Source organism: Eptatretus burgeri, chromosome 2 (genome assembly GCF_056783735.1).
Source record: "Eptatretus burgeri isolate ZD-2024b chromosome 2, Ebu_testis_v1, whole genome shotgun sequence".
NCBI lineage: Eukaryota > Metazoa > Chordata > Myxini > Myxiniformes > Myxinidae > Eptatretus > Eptatretus burgeri.
Window position 1 is genome coordinate 147,842,511 of NC_140962.1, and position 20,511 is coordinate 147,863,021.

The window sequence follows — 20,511 nt, forward strand, 5'->3', positions numbered from 1 at the left end:
TAAAGAAAAATGATACGGCACTTGAGTTTATGAAGGCTTGTATTGGTCGACATTTCAAAGGATGGGTTTTTTCAATTGATGCTTGTTAAAGTTACCTCAACTGTCCTGGTAAGAAAAGTGAAGCTATATACCATTTCGGAGTTTTCCTCTTCATTGGAGCAAGAAAAACCTCCTGAAACATCAGCTTCATTTTGCTTCCTGCAGAGGTTAATATTCCTTTGTGAACCTTCAGGTGATAAATCCTCCATTGTGTCGAAAGGGTGATAGATATTAATTCATGAAAATTAATGGTTAAGTCAGTGAGGAATATAAAAGTTTTTATAATTAACAAATTGTAACAAATGTTTTTTATTCAAAGATTGTTACATGTCCAGTTTGAAGTATAAGCCAAGGTAACACACCATGCCCATTGCACCTCTCTTTGCTGAAACAATGATGATTACATATATGTATATATATATATATGTATATATATATATATATATATATATATATATATATATATATATATATATATATATATATATATATATATATATATATATTTCTCTCATCTCGATCTCTTATGTTTATCATTTTATTCCACAGAGAGTGAGGTTGAAGAGAGACATTGTCACATCGAATATAACCGACTATGTGTTTGCCGTGAAGGATACCACAGGAAAGGAACCAAGTGTGGAATGGAGGAGTCTCCAAGAGGTAAGGAAATGGTGTTTGTGTTTAATTAGAAAATGTTTAATGATGAGATTAGAGGAAGGATTCAGTTGAAAGAAAAAAAAATCAATGAAAAAGTCGATGTGTTTTTTCCGCAATGTTCAGATCATTGGAAATAAATCTAATAACAAAACGAGAAAAAGTCTAAAAAAATCATTGATGTTGTTTCAAAAAAATCTGCATTTCTTCTTCACATCCTGTCTTTCTGCAGCCCCCTCATCCAACTCTCTCCAAGCTTCCCCTCATCTCACAAACTCAAATCTCCCCCTCTCCCCACCTCCTCTCATCTTCCCCCTTGTCTCGCTCTTCAAATAACGGGTGGTGCCTTCATTGTTAAGTCTTTCAAATATTTTGTCCTCGATGCCTCACTCTCTGTCCCCAGTATGCCCACTGACACTCAAATGCTCCTCGACTCTGTCCTTTGCACCTGAGAATGTGGAGAAGTTTCTGGCAACCTTCAACTCTGAATATGCAACTGTAATGGACAGGATCAGCTCAAGTTCCCAAATAACGTTCTCTTCTGCTCCTGCACATCGTCTTTCCACTTTGTTCACACTCATTTGTCCCAGGTCATCTTTCATCTGTTTGGAAGTCAGTCAAAATCATCACACTACAAATACTACAACTGCACTCAGTGGAGAGCATACCTCTGCCACGCTGAACAGTTTACATTTGTATCCCACTGATGGGCTGGATCTGGTCTGAATTCGTTCACAACTTTTTGAGATATCCTGCTCACAGATAAGCCAACATACACGGGTGAAACATAACCTCCATCCACCTTCAGTGATACCAAAGTGCAGAAATCAGAGGCTTGATGCCACAAGCTTCAACACAGTGTCAGAAGCTTCACCACAGTGTCAGAAGCTTCACCACACAAGCTTCACCACAGTATCAGAAGCTTCACCACACAAGCTTGACATCAACTGCTCCTGAAACCTTTCTTTCTTCACCCGAACAGTAACACACTTTTTTCTTTTCTCTCACAAGCCTTCTCCATCTGCTTCTGACCTCTTCATCTTCACATCCCTTTTCTCCTCTTCTCTCACGTTCCTTCCCCATCTCTCAGCCTTCTTCATCCTTTTTTCCTTTCCTCTCACGAGTGCTTTTCATCCCGGCTCGTGCGACCCTGTCCCTCATTGGTCCGCAGCCGATGGGAGTGGGTCCATGAATTGGCTTGTGGGAAATGCCACGTCATTCGAAGGAAATGTTCAATACAGCTCCTGCCCTCCCTTCACGCATCCAAGGCCACCATGAGAGCCCTCCGCTCATCCCCACCTGCACAACATGACCCCTGCACTGTATGTACTGTTTTACATGCGAGAAGCACCATCCCGTAGACCACGAACCAAGCATCGCATGCCATGAACATGCATTTAAGAATGGAGTAAAAATGGAGAGGGACTCCGCCGAACCAAGAGATGACCAAATAGTCACGTGGTTGAATGCAAGACTGATGGGGTGAAGGAGGGATTGTCAAAATAATATTTGGTGAAGGGGAGGTTATTGGTGGATTGAGAAAGGCAGAGGGGAGGGAATGGACTGATGGGGAAAAGGAGGAATGATTGAAAATAACAGAGGGATTGAACAGAACAATGGTGTGAAGAAGGAGACATTGAACGAAACAGTGTGTGGGGGAGTGAAGACATTACACACGGGAAATGCAACCTAACCAATGCATGCCCACCGAACAACACCTCGACAAGGGAGCAAGGACGATCTACACAAAGACCAATGAAATAACTAATCCATGGGTCACCTATGTGTCCATGTATGCTCTCCTCTGGGGTATGTTTCCATAACAATATATATTTATATATATATATATATATATGATATATAGATAGATAAATATATATATATATATATATATATATATATATATATATATATATGTATTTCCATATACATTCAGTGTAGTTGTCAGGCAAGCCCAATTGTCTGGTCCAAATCCTGAAAAACCACTGTTAAAGCGGTCACTCTGATCCACTGGTTCGGATGCTCCAAGGAGTATCACAGGCCTGTATGCAAAGCTACTATATATTGGTGGAACATCTGAGCTGGCTTAGGAACGTGCTGGTACTCCATGATGCCTAGAAGACAAATGGCAGTACTGTGTGCTGGACTGTGCTGGACTGTGCTGGACTGTGCTGGTCATGGGGTGATTTATTTTGCCGCTGACCGTTCTCAACCCACCGCATCATTCAACAGACAACTGATCTCCAAAGCGGTTTTGTGATCAGGAAATTTGAATCACTCACAGAAACCTAAAATAAACAGTGAGGGAGAACAAGGGATGTGAACACATTTATTATGTGCACAGTTTATTCACAAAGATACTTGCCCTAGGTATTGGACGATCAGTAGATCCTTGGTTATCTATTCCTAAAGGCCTCAGACACACCACAGAAAAAGGACCAAGGAGAATATGCGACTTTTTAAATGACGTATGAATGCTAAATAAGACGTTTTGCACCTGTGCTGTGTGTCTGTGTATTTACACTTTACAGTGATTCAGTTCTGCTCACCAGGCACTTTTAACCTGCCTCTGCGAGTGCTATCTATTGTTCAAATCATCATTTAAACATAATTTTCAGCATTTAGATCAAAGAGTGGCAATTTCAGGATGGTTAACCATAAATGTTCTGTGCTTGAATACTAATTGGACTCATTGAAATCCTACTATATTTAATTGGGCATTTATATGTATGTATGTATGTATGTATGTATGTATGTATGTATGTATGTATGTGTGTATGTATGTATGTAATATCTATGTATGTATGTGTGTATGTATGTATGTAATATCTATGTATGTATGTGTGTATGTATGTATGTAATATCTATGTATGTATCTGTGTGTATGTATATATTGTGACGGATTCGCCTCTGGTGGGGGTCACGAGGGGAGTTCTCAGACCCACTTCCAGGCCGATGACCCTGAAGCCGACGAACCGTGGATAACTCCGTGGCTTGATGGGTTGCTAAGCAACCACAGACACCGTCTGAGATGTTAAATTTAGGTAGGGTCCAGCATACAAATCCCGCTTTGCCTTACCAGCAAATGAATCACCCATAGAAGGACGATGTTTCCAAAAACTCCATTGCTATGAATCAAAACAGTCGAGCATTGGTTACAGTGGAACATTGGTTACAGGCTGGCCACGATGAAATGGTGGGGCTGAACTCCCTGTGACTATCTTCACACTATATTCCAAGCAATAGAAAATGACAATTGGGCAGTTTGGGAAACAGTTTATGGAATTCAACAAGGAGCATGAATTTATAAGCAGTGCCGCAAAAGAAAGCTCTTACCCCTTTCACAGTAGCACAGTCTGAGTCAGTCACTTCGTCAAAGGTTCTACAACACAGGCACCTCAGTCATCCCAGGGAAACAAGGTAGTGAAGTGGTATGGAGGAAAGGAGAGAAAAGTTGTCGGGGTACGATGAGCCTATTGCCCACCCGACTCATAAGACAACGGGCTTATGTTGGTCTCAATGAAAGAAGGAGAAGGGGGAGAAAGACGAGGAGAGTAGAGAATGTAATCTGGGGTGTAAGGACAGGTGCAAATGTTGAATGTGTGTTATGCTTCGAGGAAAGTGTGAAGTAAGAGTCAGTAAGCCAGCCCTAAAAAGGATCAGTGCTTTTCATGATTGCAAAACAAAATGAACATCAATGTTGTGTTTTTGAGACAAAAGTTCTGCAGATTGGAATAGTAATTGAAATTTATGGAAGGCAAACGAGAAAAATGTCATGAAACGATTGCTGTTGATCAATCTTCTGCATTTCTTATCTTTGGAATTAATTTTCCCTGATCTCACTGACGAAGCTATTTTTGTTTATCTTCATCCCTGCAAAAGGTGAACCTGTTTCTACAGACATCGACTTGTATCCATTGCTGTTTTGGATCCTTTTGATTGGAGTCCTGTGCGAGATATTATTTTTACTTTGGAGTAAGTCTCAAAACTTCTCTGGAACCATTACATCATTATTGCTTTATTATTCCATAATCATGTGAAGGTTACAATTTTCCATAAAGTATACATTATACAGTACATTCATAAATGACAATTGTAAAATTGTGTAAAGGAAGGTCATTATAAAAACTCCTCTTTTCCTGTTTATTCATTCCTCTACTTATCCATTCCAACTGTGAAACAAAAATAGTCATTGCTAATTCCAGCAAAGGAGTAGTGGATGGGTTCATCCAGCAGAATTATGGATTGGTTAATTACCCCAAAATTAGCAAATTACATTTTTTACTTGAAATAGCCCCATCCCACTCGTAGTGGTGCTATTCGGCAAATAGAGAAAATTGGAGCCACCCTGAACCTCAGAGACTATAAATTTATTTTAACACTTAAAACCTTCCTGTGCACACCGCCTGAACAACCAGTGGTTTTCAACTGACTCGGTCCAGCGTTTCAGGAGTGCATGCAAGTCAAACAAACAAACAAATAAGTGGTCATAGACCAGTATTAGTCCAAGAGCATTAGGTCAAAATAGGCCCTAACCTGGACATTTTTGGTAACAAGCTGATTTTTTCAGGATAGGTCCAGGAATATGTCTAGAATAACATACTAAAAGTCCTCATAAATCCTCCTTGAGCGTTTTCCGCAATCCAAGATGGCGTCCAAAATGGCCGCCTCTTCTGTTTTTCTCATAACTTTGCAAGCAGGTTTCCCCAAAACACACTTTAAATGTCTACATATATGTTTTGAAGTATGAGGAACTCATTAGAATACATCTTAAGAGATGCTGAAGCACGCAAGTACCAATAAGACCTCTTGAGTTCTTCCAAAAGTCCAGGCAGAAGCAGACGCCGACACCCTGATTGTCTCCACAGCACTAGCACTGGCAGAGTCAGAACATGTGCCAGTTGCTGTCGTTGGTACGGACACAGACTTACTGGTAATGCTAGTTTCTCGGGCAACCTCTTCCACAGATGTGTACATGCTATGCCGCAGTAATCCTGTCACGGTCTTCAACATTCATGAGATTCAGCATGCCATAGGGGACACAAGAAATCACTTGATGTTTCTTCATGCTGTGACGGGATGTGACACGGTCTCTGCGATCTATCGTCAGGGCAAGCGTAAAGCTTTCAACATGGTGCACAAGAAGCGGGACTACGACTTGCTGGATACCTTCACAAACAGTGGAAGCACCCATGACGAGGTGGAAAAAGCTGGGGAAGGCTTCATTCTTAAGCTTTATGGAGCCAGCAGTTTTGAATCTCTTGATGACTACCGTCACATCGCATACAAACGGGCAATCGGTCGCAGTTCCCTGAGTTCATCCTTTCAGCTAGAAAGTCTACCTCCAACTAGTGCTGCAGCAAAGCAACATTCATATCGCGCCTATCTTACCGTCCAGGAATGGATGGGTAACTCCTTATCTCCAACAGAATGGGGCTGGCGATTTCAGGATGGGACTCTTACCCCGGTAGAAACAGACATTGCTGTTGCACCCGACACTTTGCTGAACATGGTGGCATGTGGGTGTAAACCAGATGGTTGCAGAAGCATGACATGTAGCTGCAAGAAACTTGGGCTCTTTTGTACCTCAATGTGCAGTAAATGCAGTGGTCTCAATTGCAACAATACAGCACCAACTCTTATAGATGCCGACGATGATATTACCCCAACTTCAGAGGACATCAACATTGAAGATACAGCATCCGACGATGAAGACAATGACTGATGCAACTAGGTGTGTGCATGCGTAAGGTAAAGATTCATCTGAAACTTTTGAGGTTTGAATCTCTAGCATGATCTTCTTTTGAATGTCTTTGCCTCTTGAAACAGGCTAAAACAGCAGTGTGTTGATAAGTGGCGGACATTTTGAGCACCATTTGAATTTCAGAAAGAACTTCAGCGGTTTTATTGTTTCCTTTGTACTTCAAAGTATCTGAATGAGTTCCTTATTTCTCAAGACATAATATATTTAGAGATTTAAACTGCATATTGAGGTAACTTAGTCACAGGGTCATGAGAAAAACAGGAAATTGCAACCATCTTTGGCGCCATTTTGGATTTTGGGACTAGTTCAAGTAGTTTTATCGGTATATATATGCGTGTTTCAAATCTGCAAATAAGAATTTATCTAGATTCCTTGACTCCCATAACATATATAAAGACATTTTAGTGTGCTTTATTGGGTTACTTAGTTGCAGAGTTAAGAGAAAACAACAACAGGAAAAGGGGCATTTCGGGCGCCATTTTGAATTTCAGGATGAGCTCAAGTGTTTTTATTGGTAAATGCGTGTTTTTGAAAAATTCCCAATAAGTATATGATTCATTTCATTGAGTCGCAAAACATATATTAAGACATTTAAAGTGCGTGTTGAAGTACCTTGGTGTAAAACCAGAAACGGCAGCAATTTCAGACGCCATTTTGGATTTCTGAAAGAGCTTAAGCGGTTTTATTCGTTTTTGTGTGTTTCAAAATCTTCCGATATGTATTGTATTGAGTTCCTTATACTTCAAAACATATGTGTAGACATTTAAAATGTGTTATAGGTAAACCTACTTGCAAAGTTATGAGAAAAACAGGAAATGGCGGCCATTTTGGACGCCATTTTGGATTGCGGAAAACGCTCAAGGAGGATTCATCAGGACTTTTAGTATGTTATTTCACACACATTCCTGGACCTTTCCTGAAAAAATCAGCTTGTTACCAAAAATGTCCAGGTTAAACCCTAATACTCTTGGACTATATTTGTGAAACCAGTTGCAATGACATTTTCTGTTGAAACTCAAAAAACAATTAGCTTCTAGCTTTTGAGTGGAGAACTAATTCAGTGACCCAATATGCAAATTTTGTTCAAATTTCAAGGCAACTGAATTAAAAATGTTGATTTTATGTGGCCTTGGAATTTGATATTTCGATTTCAAAAAAACAATAGGCTCAGTGACCCAATATGGAAACCCTTTTCAAACTTCAAGTCAATTGGATGAAAATTGATGAGACTTAGACCTTTGTGAACTTTTGACTTCAAAAACAATTGGTTTCATGCTTTTGATTGATGAATCAATGAAACCACCCAACATGCAGATTTTCAAATTTCAAGCCAATCGGATGGAAATTGATGATTTTATGTGGCCTTGACCATTTGACCTTAATCAATAGGCTTTGGTCACCCAGTATGCAAATTCTGTTCAAATTTTAAGTCAATTGAATGAAAATGGAGCATTTAATGTTATCTTGACCTTTAGACACAATGACTAATGAGACTTCAACATATTCTCATTGCAAGAGTTTGTTAAAAAATTTGATGACAAAAGCTCAAATAGTAAAAACGTTATGGCTTGGATGCATGCACATGCACGCACAGTCAGGCATGCACATATGAACACGTACACACATACACGTCCACATACACACAAATACGCACACACAAGATCAAACGAGTTGAGAAGCAATGGAACTGTGGAATACCACACGAATTCTGCAGCACTCAGAAGAAAATATTGAAATACCAGGAGTGAAGATATGATGCAGAATCTGAAAGAGGTCCCTCCCCCAACTCCACACTTTTCCTGTTTTGTCTGACTCTGGATCCCCGAAGTAAACTCATTAATGAACAAGGTCATGATATATCCGAGTAATCAATGTCAGGAATTTCCAAGGAATAGGAAAGGTGACACATCGACTGTACATGGATGTTTTTAAACTCTTTCCACCGAACGACGTAAAATTGACAGAACAACTGAAATTAGTGAAGCGATACTCCAACGACATCGAAATGGAATTTGGCCTGGATAAGTGCGTCAAGTACACATTCGTGCAAGGTTGACCAACAAAAGCGCACATGAAAAATCAACCTAAATACAACAATATAGTAGCGAGACAACAAAGGATCATGAAACTGCCTCGGAGAAGAAGAGGGCCACCTATTATGTCTCAAAAAATGCACAAAACAATTGCCAATAAAAAAACGAGGATAATCTTAAAAACATACCTCTCTCCAAGAAATAAAATCAAAGCCATAAACCAACTTGCAGTACTAGTGTTCCAATTTCGCTGTGAAATAGAAAACTGCCCACAATCGGAAAATAAAAAAACTAGATATCAAAACAAGGAAACTCCTCACTGTCCAGAAAATGTTTAATAAGTATCAAATACATGTCCGGAGTCTCAAATAATGTGACTACAACTATCTGTATATTTATAAGCATAACAGCTGAATTGTGGTAAGCTCTAGAATATCAGAACCTGAACCAAATTTCAAAATGCAAAATGCAGATTTGACCTGAACAGCAGTTCTGACTGCTAAAAAAAGTGTTAATTTGTCAAATTTGCACATTGTTTGACACACACACACACACACACACACACACACACACACACACACACACACACACACACACACACACACACACACACACACACACACACACACACACACACACACACACACACTGAATCACTGTTGAAAATGTTTCTTACGTATCGCTGTCAAAAATGAAATAATAATCTCTTCTGATTTTTCAGGGAGAATACAAAAAGAATCTCGAAAGGAAGGATTGCCGTGTTGCACGGTTCTGTGCCAGGTTCATGAGATTTTCTCATTTCTATTTTTTATGCTTTACTACCACCTCTCCAACAAGCAATCTGTAAAAGTATATCACTTACTTTTAGTACAAGACCACATTATATTACCCATCTTATCATTTGTTCTCAAAAGTTAATATTTTCACCTCTTCCCTTTATGTTATACTGCTAAACCTTTCCAAAACTTTTCAGCAGTTTCTTTCACACTGTATCAGGATTTATCAGTGATTGTCTTTATCTTGTACTTCTACAAAGAATCACCCACATATTTTCTGGCACACAGGTTTCGCTTTTCCAAAGTTTTTAGATATGAGAAAGTGGTCCCAGAATTTATCTTGTGGGAAATCCACTGTTTGGGAAGCCACATCAACACTGCTTTTGCTTCGGTCATTCGTTTTAGTCAGAGTAAAAGGAACGTCAAAGCAGAATAGAGAGAATACATGAAGCACAGTATAGAGAACACATGCTCCAAACCAATTTGAGTTCTTAAAATCATATATATTTTATGGATGTAGTGGAGGTTCAAAGGGAAAACGGACATGGGATAATGTGACGTAGTTGGTGCCAGGGTTAGTTTCTTTGAACCATTTCCACTTTAAATGCTCTAACATAATGAAATACACCTGTAATCACTCAAATTGAGAATCAAATCAGTGGTGGAAGCAATTACATTATAAACTCTATTTGATGCAAACTGCCCATGTCAAATTCCCAGGATTTAATTGTTTTCTTCATCTTTTCATTTCATGAATGAAATATGATGACTCACAAGATTCCAATGTCTCCTAAATATCACAATTCAATTTTGACTATATTACAACGAAAACATTGTTTATAGATCATCTTATATAATACATGATCTCTGGTGTTTTTGCAGCACTTTCGTTTTTCCAGAATGAATGTGGATGAAGATCCTGAGAATCTTTTAACTGAAGTCAGTACACTACTGTAAGTTGGACACGTGATGATAAAAATTTCTGGTACACTGATCAAATTCTTATTCTAATCTACAGGGGTACTGCATTGGGAGCAGTTCTGATCCTCAGCAAACAGGAAACCAAATGATTCATAAAATTCTGGTTTGAAATGCATTCAATCAGGTGGAACAGTATCAGCGATGACTCGCAGTACCATGGCAGTGGCACAACCTGGCATTGAAATCGCAGACAGCGCAAGTTGTTGGTAAATAGTGAGGTGGTAAAACAGCACTGCCATATATCACTGTCAAGTCAAGTATATCACTGACTTGCACCAAATTAATCCTAAAACAATGATGATCACATATGAATGCTTAAAAGCCAAAGGAATGTGTGAACCAATTGAGCAACACATCGTCATCGGCAGGATAAAGAAATAAAATCTGGATTTTTTTTTTTTGTGTGTTCAATGTTGAGGATGGTGGAGGAGAAGAACAGGGATGAGGGACAAAATCGAGGCTAATTGGACAAATAAGGGATATGGGGAAGAATGAGTAGTAGGGGAGGACACAAGGGGAGGGGTGGAGGGTGGGGGCTTATGAAGGTTTTGTATCATCATCTTGACTATTATATAAGTGAAGGAATTTAATCACAATGTTTAAATCATAAAGCATTTCAAATGCAAATTTCTGTCTTCTCAGTATTTCCATGTTTTACCTAGTGATGAACATAATGAGAGAGATGCTATGGAGAACAACTTGAGCAGCTGGAGAAGAAGGTGTAAGTAGTGTAATGGGAAATAAGGGAGTTTATACTGTGGTGAGGGAGTGTGGAGGGGGTAATGATACAGTCTATTTACTTATCTCTTTAAAAAGAAACGCAATACTTTCACAGCTTATTCACTTATCTCATAATTTTAAACTTTGTCCATGCACGAGTAATTATAAAAAGGAAAAGAATGACATCATCACATCATCACAGTATTCCACAAATTGTAGGTTATCCACCTCCGCAACAGTGATGAGGCACTAAGGCCAACAACAGTGAACAAATGGACTAGTATGTTGTCAATAAGAATCACATGATTTCTAAAGCTATACACTGACTTTGAGGTTGGACAGGTTTGAGAAGCACGATGCCGACTTTGTTCGTCCCAACAACCAACGAAAGGCATTGTTTCAACAGATGGAGATTTTGCACAATGATGATTGGAAAAAAATTTCCCCGCAAAACTGAGCAGTACAAGTTACAACAGCAGAGTTTAAACAGACACTTAATTTCTTCAGAACAAAATAGGTCGAGAGATGTTGACTTTCAAAAGCATGTGATCAGATTAACGAATTAGAGCAGAGGAACAGCAGGAGACTTTTGCAGGAAAGTTAGTCATCACAAAGTCCTGAAGGGAGGATTAATTGTCACGGGAGAAATCCAGGTTGGAAAGTTCACAGATTGAGTCAGTCCCATGGAGTCACAGAAATCCTTTGCTGAAGTGCCATGGCTGGTGAGAGAGGTATCAACACCCAGCCAAGTTGCATGTTGACAATTAAAATTGCCACATATGAAGAAGAGAGAGTTGGGATGAGTGGTTAAAAATTTGGCCATGTTGTGTGAGAGATGCAGATGAAGCCATCACGATTTGGAGGATTGCACAACACAGATGAACAAGAAGTGGGAGCAGAGGAAAATTTGCAATGAGGAGGTACCCTGGGGGTTGGAAGGTAGAAGGACAGTACAAGGGCAGTACAAGGGTGAGTTATTGATGTAAAGTGGAACTCTGCCTCCAGGATGTGGTTCAAGCCTAACAAGTTAGAAAAGACATTAACCAGGGAGAGACACAAAGGAGTCATGGACATCCTGTGACATTCCAGTGAGGCCATACTCTGTGCAGAGTGTTGGTGCTTCCAAAGCATTCTCCTTGGCTATTGGGCACATTCCTGGACAGGTCGCCACTCCGACACAGGTTACCAGCAAGCTGGCACTCATTTTACCAACCTCAGAAGGATGACAGGCAGAATCAACCCCACCTGGTATTCACTCAACAGCAAGCAGGATTTGAACTCAGGCAGCCCAAGCCCACCACCCCATCCATTTGATCAACACCAGGCTTTACATCCTGTGACAGATGATAATGTTAAACAGATGATGTCTTGTTTACCGGCAGTGCCCTGACTTTTGAGATGTGGCAGGTAAGAGAGGAGACCACGGATGTTTGAGGTCCACATAGTTAGAGATAAGGGGGAGGAGGCATTGTGATGGTGCAGAATGGGAGGTGGGGGGATGCTTTGCAGGGGTAAGGTGAGGTTTTGGTTAGGGTGGGTGTGGGAGAATGTTTGAGTGTGTGGGGTGCATGGGAGTGTTTGTGTGTGTGAGCTGTGGGGGAAGGTTTAAGTGTGCAGGGTGCGGGGGAGCGGGGGGGGGGGGGGGAGGTTTGAGTGTGTTGGGTGCAGGTGAAGGTTTGAGTGTGTGAGGTGTGGGGGAAGGTTTTTAAGGGACAGGTGTGGAGGAAGCATTGCGAGGTTGGGTGAGGAGGGATACAGAAAGGGGGTATGTAACTTTGAGGGTGTGAGGGGTAGGGGTGGATGCTTTTCCTGATTCCAGATTGCCAGCTTTGACAAACGGAGATAAAGATCATTGGTGGGAGATAAGAACGTTTGCAAACGCATGGAGAAATGCTGCACTGGAGGAATGGAGGTGAGGAGGGGGTGTTGTGAATGAGGTGCAGAGCAAACAAACACCTCAAAAAATAATCCTTTTGAGGAAGAAGAAGAAGGGTAAGTAGCAGAAGAAGAAGACTACATCGTGGTGGAGAAGAAGATTACGTGCAGCATTTGTGAAAAGATGCAAGGGTTGAAATGCATTCTTAAAAAGTTTATTTTTTTTAAAGAAGTGTTTATATTTAATGTGGATTCAGTCTTCAGTTTGGAGAAATAGGGGAGAATACATGAACCAGGAACAGAAGGAAACTTAGTGGAAATGGGAATCATTACAGAGTGAAATATAAAGTTTTTGTTTGTTTGTTTGTTTGTTCTGAAATAAATATTGGAAATTGGATGGGATGGTGTTGAGGACGTCGTTACCACATCATTCATCATGCCTCATTTTAAAGCTCTTGGGTCTGGACAGTGCGTGAGGAGGTCTACAAATATTAATATTCATGTAATTTCGAGTTACTTGCATTTTCAGTGGGGAATGAATATAAATAAACATAAACTATTCACTCAATTCTGTCTAAAATAGAATTCCCTTTTCCTTGAATTGCTTCACAGAGAAACCTTAGCAGTCTTAACAGTTAGTGATGATTTTGTGGACTACGAGGTAGGGAAGGGAGAGGTTGAGGCCTTGAAAAAGAAACGGGGAGTGTAGTACAGAGAATTGGAGTGGTGGTGGTGGTGGTGGTGGGGTGGGGTTGGCGGGGGGGGGGGTCAGGGAAGGGAAATCGTTTTGGGAAGGGGGGTTGAGGTTTTGAGTTGTGGGGGAATTAAGAACTTTGGGTTGGGAGGGGGTTTGCAGATTTAGGAATTGTGGAGATGGAGTTGAAGACTTGAATAAGAAAGGTGAAACACGGACAGAGAGTTGTTTTGGGAGGGCAAAGAAGGGAGCAGAGAGCTGAGAGAGCAGTTTGAGGACTTGTGGGGAGGGGGTTTGAAGAATTGGGGTTGAGGATTTGGGACTGGGAAGGGGGCGGGGGGGGAGGGTTTAATATTTTAAAGAAGAAAGTGGTTGATGACTTTGTCACATTTTACATTATGGGGAGTTACCACAGCTCTCTGCTATTCTGCTGCCAAAGGACAATTCTGGAAAACTCCCAAAATATTCCACATTCCATTTGGAACGAATTCCCTTACAACAACCCTGTGGAACTGGGTGATCTGAGAATACACGTTCTGTTTCAAAAATTGAAACAATAAGTTTTTGTTCACAGGGTTGAGGCTGTGGAAGAGTTGGAGAAGAATAAAATGGAAGAAAATGAAAAGGGGAAAACACTAACAGCAGAGTAGAAGTGAGAGTGAGATCATGGGGAAGGGCGAGGACACATGGGGTGAACAAGCTGCAAACAACCTGAATGGAACACAGCAAGAAGAGAAAGGGGAAAGCGAGGATTTAAAAGAAAAGGAACAAACAAACTGACAATCAAACAAGCCGGTAGGTGATGAGGGATCTGCTCAGATCGAAGCGCTGGATACGATGCTTTTCATTCTGACTGATCCACCGACGAAGATTCATTGCCAAGACGTATTGGTTCACATACAATTGTTCCTCTGCCTGGCAAGATTTTTCCTGTTGCGTATTTTGCCAACTTGCACTCCTCAGAGTGGAGATGGAGGAAAGTGTAAATGACAACAAGCCGGTAGGCGACATGGGTGGTCTCTATATAATTGCATACTAGTCATGCAGTTTTTGACGGATCGGGCTGAAATTTTTTGACAAAGAGGTTGATTGTAGTGCGCATAGAAGCGCAGAAGCCGATTTTTGATTTTCGGATTTTTTTATTTTTATTTTTCAAAAATTTCAAAGTCCCGTTGCTAAAGGCCCAGTCACACCTTGACGTTTTAGCCAGGAATGGCAACGTATAAAAACGCACGTAAAACGTTGGCGTACGCTGAAGTTTTGAGTTTTTTTTTTAAAGTTTTGGTCGTATTCATAACGTGTTGGTCATATGCATAACGTATTAGTAACGGGCAAAGAACGTTTCGTTGTGTTAAAGATAACTTATACCAACGAATGCTTAGCCTGTTGTCGGCGTTCACAAACTATGCCCAACGATAGTTTAACTTAGTCATAGTGCGCTGCACGTATCGCCGACGAACTCGTGGCATTCTCTGTTAAAAACCTGCCGCTCGCCGATTTAAATCATAACCACCTGAAAATTGGAAGTGTCAACATCGCAGTCACACCTTGACGAATTAGCCAGCGTATGCCGACCTATGAAAAATGTGTCTAAAACTCTGGGACACGTCGAATACGGTATGGGTAAGTTGTGTATACGTTAGCAGTACGATGAAAAACAATGAAGTACGCTGGCATATTACGTGGTTCGTCTAGTACGTTGTGAAATTTCAAGCATGCTGAAAATTTTACGATGTACTCGAATTATGGCTGACAAGTTCCGCATGCGCTGGCGTAAGTTCTCGGCACGCTCCGCAATCGTTTACACACGTTGGCCACACGTTACTTGCAAGTTACTCATAAGTCGAAACACGAGGTAATGTTTAGCATACCCGAAACTTAATTTTTAACCTACGAGTAACTTGCTTTGAACATATTAGTAGCGTGCTTTGAACCAATGTGTAACGTATCTTAAACACACATTGGCATATGCAGACGAATTTGATTGACGTCTTCCGGACGACCACAGAACTTACTGAACGTGTTTCTAACTTACAGCTACCGTATAATGGCGTATTGGCAGCGTTTTGGGGAATTGGTATATACAAATGGGCTTCACAAGAGGAACCCGTCAGTGTTCCTGACTCCATGTTGAGTAGATGTCAATGTCAGTGGCAGTAGCAGTAGTAGTCGTAGTAGTAGTAGTATTAATAAAAGTAGTAATAGTAGTAGTAGTTCGAGAGTATTTAGTGATGTCGATGTTATTAGTAGTAGTAGTAGTTCGAGAGAATTTAGTGATGTCGATGTTAGTAGTAGTAGTAGTTCGAGAGAATTTATTGATTTCGATGGTGGTAGTAGTAGTAGTAGTAGTAGCAGTAGTAGTAGTTCGAGAGAATTTAGTCATGTCGATGTTGGTAGTCGTAGTAGTAGTAGTAGTAGTAGTAGTAATAGTAGTAGTAGTAGTCGTAGTACTTTCAAGTAACGTGTTGCATAATGTGTGATCAATGTTCGTGTAGCGTGCTTACAAAACGTTACTCATAGGTTAGAAATAAGTTTCGGGTACGCTAAACATTACCTCCACGTGTTTCGACTTCTGAGTAACTTACAAGTAACGTGTTTCAACGTGTGTCAACGATCGCAAACGTGCCTACAACTTTTGGCCAGCATAGCGGAACATGTGAGTCATATGCCGGTATACGTCGTAAAATTTCAAGCATGAAAAAATTTGAGGTAAACCCAAAAGTTCAACGTTTAAAGCCAGCGTACTACCACTTATGGCAGTGTTTTTCAGCGTGGTCTTAACATATACAAAACGTACCCATAACGTATTCGACGTGTACCAGCGTTTTACACAAATTTTTTGCAAAAATCGGCATAAGTTGGCTAAAATGTCAAGGTGTGACTGGGCCTTAAGCAACGGTGGGGTCCATAGCAACGGTGCTCAAAAGCATAGAACTAGATCCTTGTATGAACCTACCTGTCAAGTTTCATCAAAATTGGTTGACTCCTCTGGCCTCCAGAGCTGTCCATTACATACAAACATACAAATAGACACCCTATTTTTGAAGTGCTACCATTTGAAAAATAAAACGTAAATCAAAAATCGGCTCGAGTAAAATTTTCTAAATATCTCGAAGTGTTTAATTCCGAAGTCTCGTTTCTCCACATTCAAAACTGTAGGACAAGTATTGAAAATACCGTTTGGGTTCTTAAAACGGTTTTTCGGCCGCTGCATAGCAACGGGTGGTTGCTTAGCAACGAAACTCAAAGGCACACACTCCCAGGCCATATGGCACTTGTTCGCCAAGTTTCATCGAAATCGGTTTGCTGGTTTGTGCTGTGGAGCATCGCGTTGCAGACACACACACACACACACACACACACACACACACACACACACACACACACACACACACACACACACACACACACACACACACACACACACACACACACACACGGAAAACCCGACAATAAGGGGAATCTAGCGAATCCCAATTAAAAGAGGTGAGAGAGAGGGGTCGGTAGGGGGGAGGGGTCACAATAAACTTGAGAAGGGGAATTACACCACACATTTACTTTCTTTAAAATAAAACAAGAGTTACACACCTGATTTCCTTAACTCTGTACAATACACACAATAATTTCACTGCCTATTTGCTTTATATCTTTCATATTAAACAAGAATTACACTTTCTATCTTCTTTGTCAGACCAACAAAAACACATTTCAGTTCCACTGTTTTATAATTCATTTTTCCTTCTATCTTCCCTCTCTCATAGACCTTCCATTTTAATTGTTCAACTTTTTTGTTTTCACTTGCAGATGCGGTTTATCCAACTCTCGACCTAAACTCTGCAAATCAACGAATTGTGATCTCTTCAGACCATTCAATGGCATCAATGAGCGGTATCGATCAGCGGTACCCGAAACACCCACACAGATTTACCAGCTGTAAACAGGTTTTAGCCAAAGAGGGTTTCTTCTCTGGCCGTTACTACTGGGAAGTGGACGTCACTCGGGCCCGCGATTATGAGATTGGCATCGCGTCTGAGTCCATGAACCGGATTGGGGGTGGCTGGGAATGCTCGTTGGGTTGGAATGACAACTCGTGGTGTGTTGCCAAACAAGATGGGAAATACACAGCTTGGCATGATGGCTCTGAAACCAACCTGAACATGCTGGGAGATCCTAAGCATCTCGGGTTGTGTCTGGATTGTGACCAAGGGGATCTCGTCTTTTATGCTATTGATTATAGTTTCTCCTGGCCTATGCACACCTTCCACATCGATGTAAAGGAGCCACTCAGTCCTGCATTGAAGTTATGCAATGTTGGTGATGCTCTGCGCTTTTTGTCATTTCAATGCTTCGAGGATAACTACCCAGGGATGTTCCATTTGTGATTGTCAACAATGGGATGCTAATGCTCAGTCACAAGTCACGAATGTGTGTGTGTGTGTGTGTGTGTGTGTGTGTGTGTGTGTGTGTGTGTGTGTGTGTATATTGTGAAGGTATTAAAATTCTCAAACACTTTATCTTGTTGCATTTTACTCTGCAAAGAGTGTTTGCCGACTATGGTTAAATCATATGAGTTCATATTTATCAGAAAAGATATCAGTAAATCAACATTTCTTTAATATAGAGTTTCATTTTAAAGACACCAGAAACATCCGCACTTTTTAGCTTTCCTGAAAGGAGCTTATTGGATGGCGCATCGTCAGTCCGTCTGTCAGTCCATCTGTCCTTCCATCGACAAATACTTCCAACTTCTTCTCTGTAACTAGGCATGCGGTTTTGATGAAACTTTACCACAACCTTCAACATCGTGTATGTACCAAATTTGGTTCATGGCATTAAATAAATCGGGCCCGAAGTTGGTGACGGGGGTTGCCCCCAAAATAGGGATTTGCTTTGTTTTCAGAAACTACACTTGCAATTCTGAAGAAATGTGACCACAACCTTCATCACCTGTGATGTACCAAAGTCGTTCCTGGCATTAGAAAAATCGGGGTCTAAAGGGGTGTAATGGGGGTGGGGGGGGGGTTTGCCCACAAAATATGTATTAGCTTTCTTCTCGAAAACTGCAGACACAATTCCGATGAAACTTGACTACAACCTTCATCACCCCTGAAGTTCCAAACTTTATTCACACCATTTACAACATAGGGGGACTGAGGGGGTTTATGATGGGGTTGCCCCTTAAAATAGGCGTTTGCTTTGTTCTCAGAGACGACACACACAATTTTGATGAAACTTTCACACAACTTTTATCACTTATGATGCACTAAAGTTTGTTCATGGCATAAAAAAATCGGAGTCTCAGCTGGTGTATGGATGGGGGGTTCCCCACCCCCCCCCAAAAATATGCATTTGCCTTCTTCCCTGAATCCACACAGAATTTCGATTAAACTTGTCCACAGCCTTCATCACCCTTGATGTACTAAAGTTTGTTTATAACATGACAAAATTGGGGTCTTATGGGGTGTAGGGGAGTGGCTCCCCAAAACATGTATTCGCTTTCTTCTCCGAAACTTCACACCCAATTCCGACGGAACTTGACCACAACCTTCATCACCCTTGATGTACCAAAGCTTGTTCATGCGATTTAAATAATCGGGTTCAAAAGGAATGTACGGACAGAAGGGGGGGGAGGTCCCCCAATACAGGTGCTTGCTATAACATTGGTGCATTTTGATGATTCTATCCCACGTTGACTTCCTCCTCAATATCATTAATCCACAAGGTGAGTGCCCAGGGGTATTGCCCTCATGTTTAACGATCTCATTCTGAGCAGAGAATGAATGTAAGAGCCTCTGTTTAAGGGAATTACATTCTGTGCTGGGGTAAAGTTTACAAGCATAGTAATTTTGTTATGTTTGTTAAGAACAGTGATATGATCAATGGATGTGTGTCAAATTTGAATATCAGAATATGTGAACATAATACGTGAATACCAGAAGGTGCATTCTTTGTCACATGTGAAATGATAACCGGCTGTGATGAGACTGCACTGTAAATGAATTTGTGTTTGTCGTTTACATGACCTCGGTCAACGTTGCATTCATGGATTTCCTATGACTTGTGAACCATGTGAATCCATAGTTTACGTGGAAAGTAAAATTGGTTATCCGACCACTCAGAGCGGAATTCTTTGGCCATTTATTTCATAACAGTGCGGAGATCGGTCGTTCGGACCAAAAGGCAATAACACCTGATAGCCAAGTAGATCAAGTGGATTTCGGGTCACGTGTAACCTGCCACAATGTACAAGTTCCTCCTTCTCCTATCATATGCAGCACATGGATGCTGGTTGCATCATTTGCTGGGAACATGGCTGTTCCGCTGATGCAGTGCCCCTTTGAGGTGAGAGCAGGAATTAGGAATTCCTTCAGGGTATCGGCGATAGCTTGCGGACTCTTCATAAAGGACAGCATGGTACATTTGACGTCCACCAACTGAATCTATGAGACGGGACAGCCAGCTTCATGACTTTCTTCAAGGTTTCATAATTATCAACCCAACTGGTAATTGTCACCTTGATGTTTCGTCCACAACTTTTTTATTACTGACTACTCACACCCAAGGATGGGATGTTAAACTAGGGTTCAATTTGCTTGCATTGATTGCTGGGGGAACTGAGTAATTAATTGTTGTCTTTGAACGAATGATCCAACACTGTCACATGATTTAAAAAAAAACTTAATATATATTTAAATATATTTAAATTTTCTTTTGAAAAATTCAGAATAAAAATATATGTAAATTTTATTTTTGGAATCTCATCTCGTCGAAGTTAAAAAAAGAATACGTTGCTGTTTTGGGTGCATTTTATCACCTCGGTAATACCCAGGTACGCTGCCTACCCATTCCCTCCCCTCACGCTGCCTTCCCTACCACACCCCTCACGCTGCCTTCCATTCTCCTGACACAACCTCCCCCTCCCATCGTGCATCCATCATCCCCTCTCCTCTTGCTGCCTTCCCTTCCCTTCCCTCA

The 20,511-nt window shown here is 40.9% G+C and overlaps 1 protein-coding gene across 1 annotated transcript in view; it reads left to right on the forward strand.

Annotated features, from left to right (window-relative positions):
* Positions 1–20,260, forward strand: part of LOC147033489 (uncharacterized) — an 87,831-nt gene extending 67,571 nt beyond the window's left edge. Inside the window, exons 14-19 of the mRNA XM_085851615.1 lie at positions 589–699; positions 4,576–4,668; positions 9,212–9,270; positions 10,149–10,219; positions 10,910–10,968; positions 17,341–20,260. Coding sequence (XP_085707741.1) covers positions 589–699; positions 4,576–4,668; positions 9,212–9,270; positions 10,149–10,219; positions 10,910–10,968; positions 17,341–17,918 — 971 coding nt within the window. The 3' untranslated portion in view covers positions 17,919–20,260. The remainder of the gene's footprint in view (positions 1–588; positions 700–4,575; positions 4,669–9,211; positions 9,271–10,148; positions 10,220–10,909; positions 10,969–17,340) is intronic.
* The last annotated feature ends 251 nt before the right edge of the window (positions 20,261–20,511 follow it).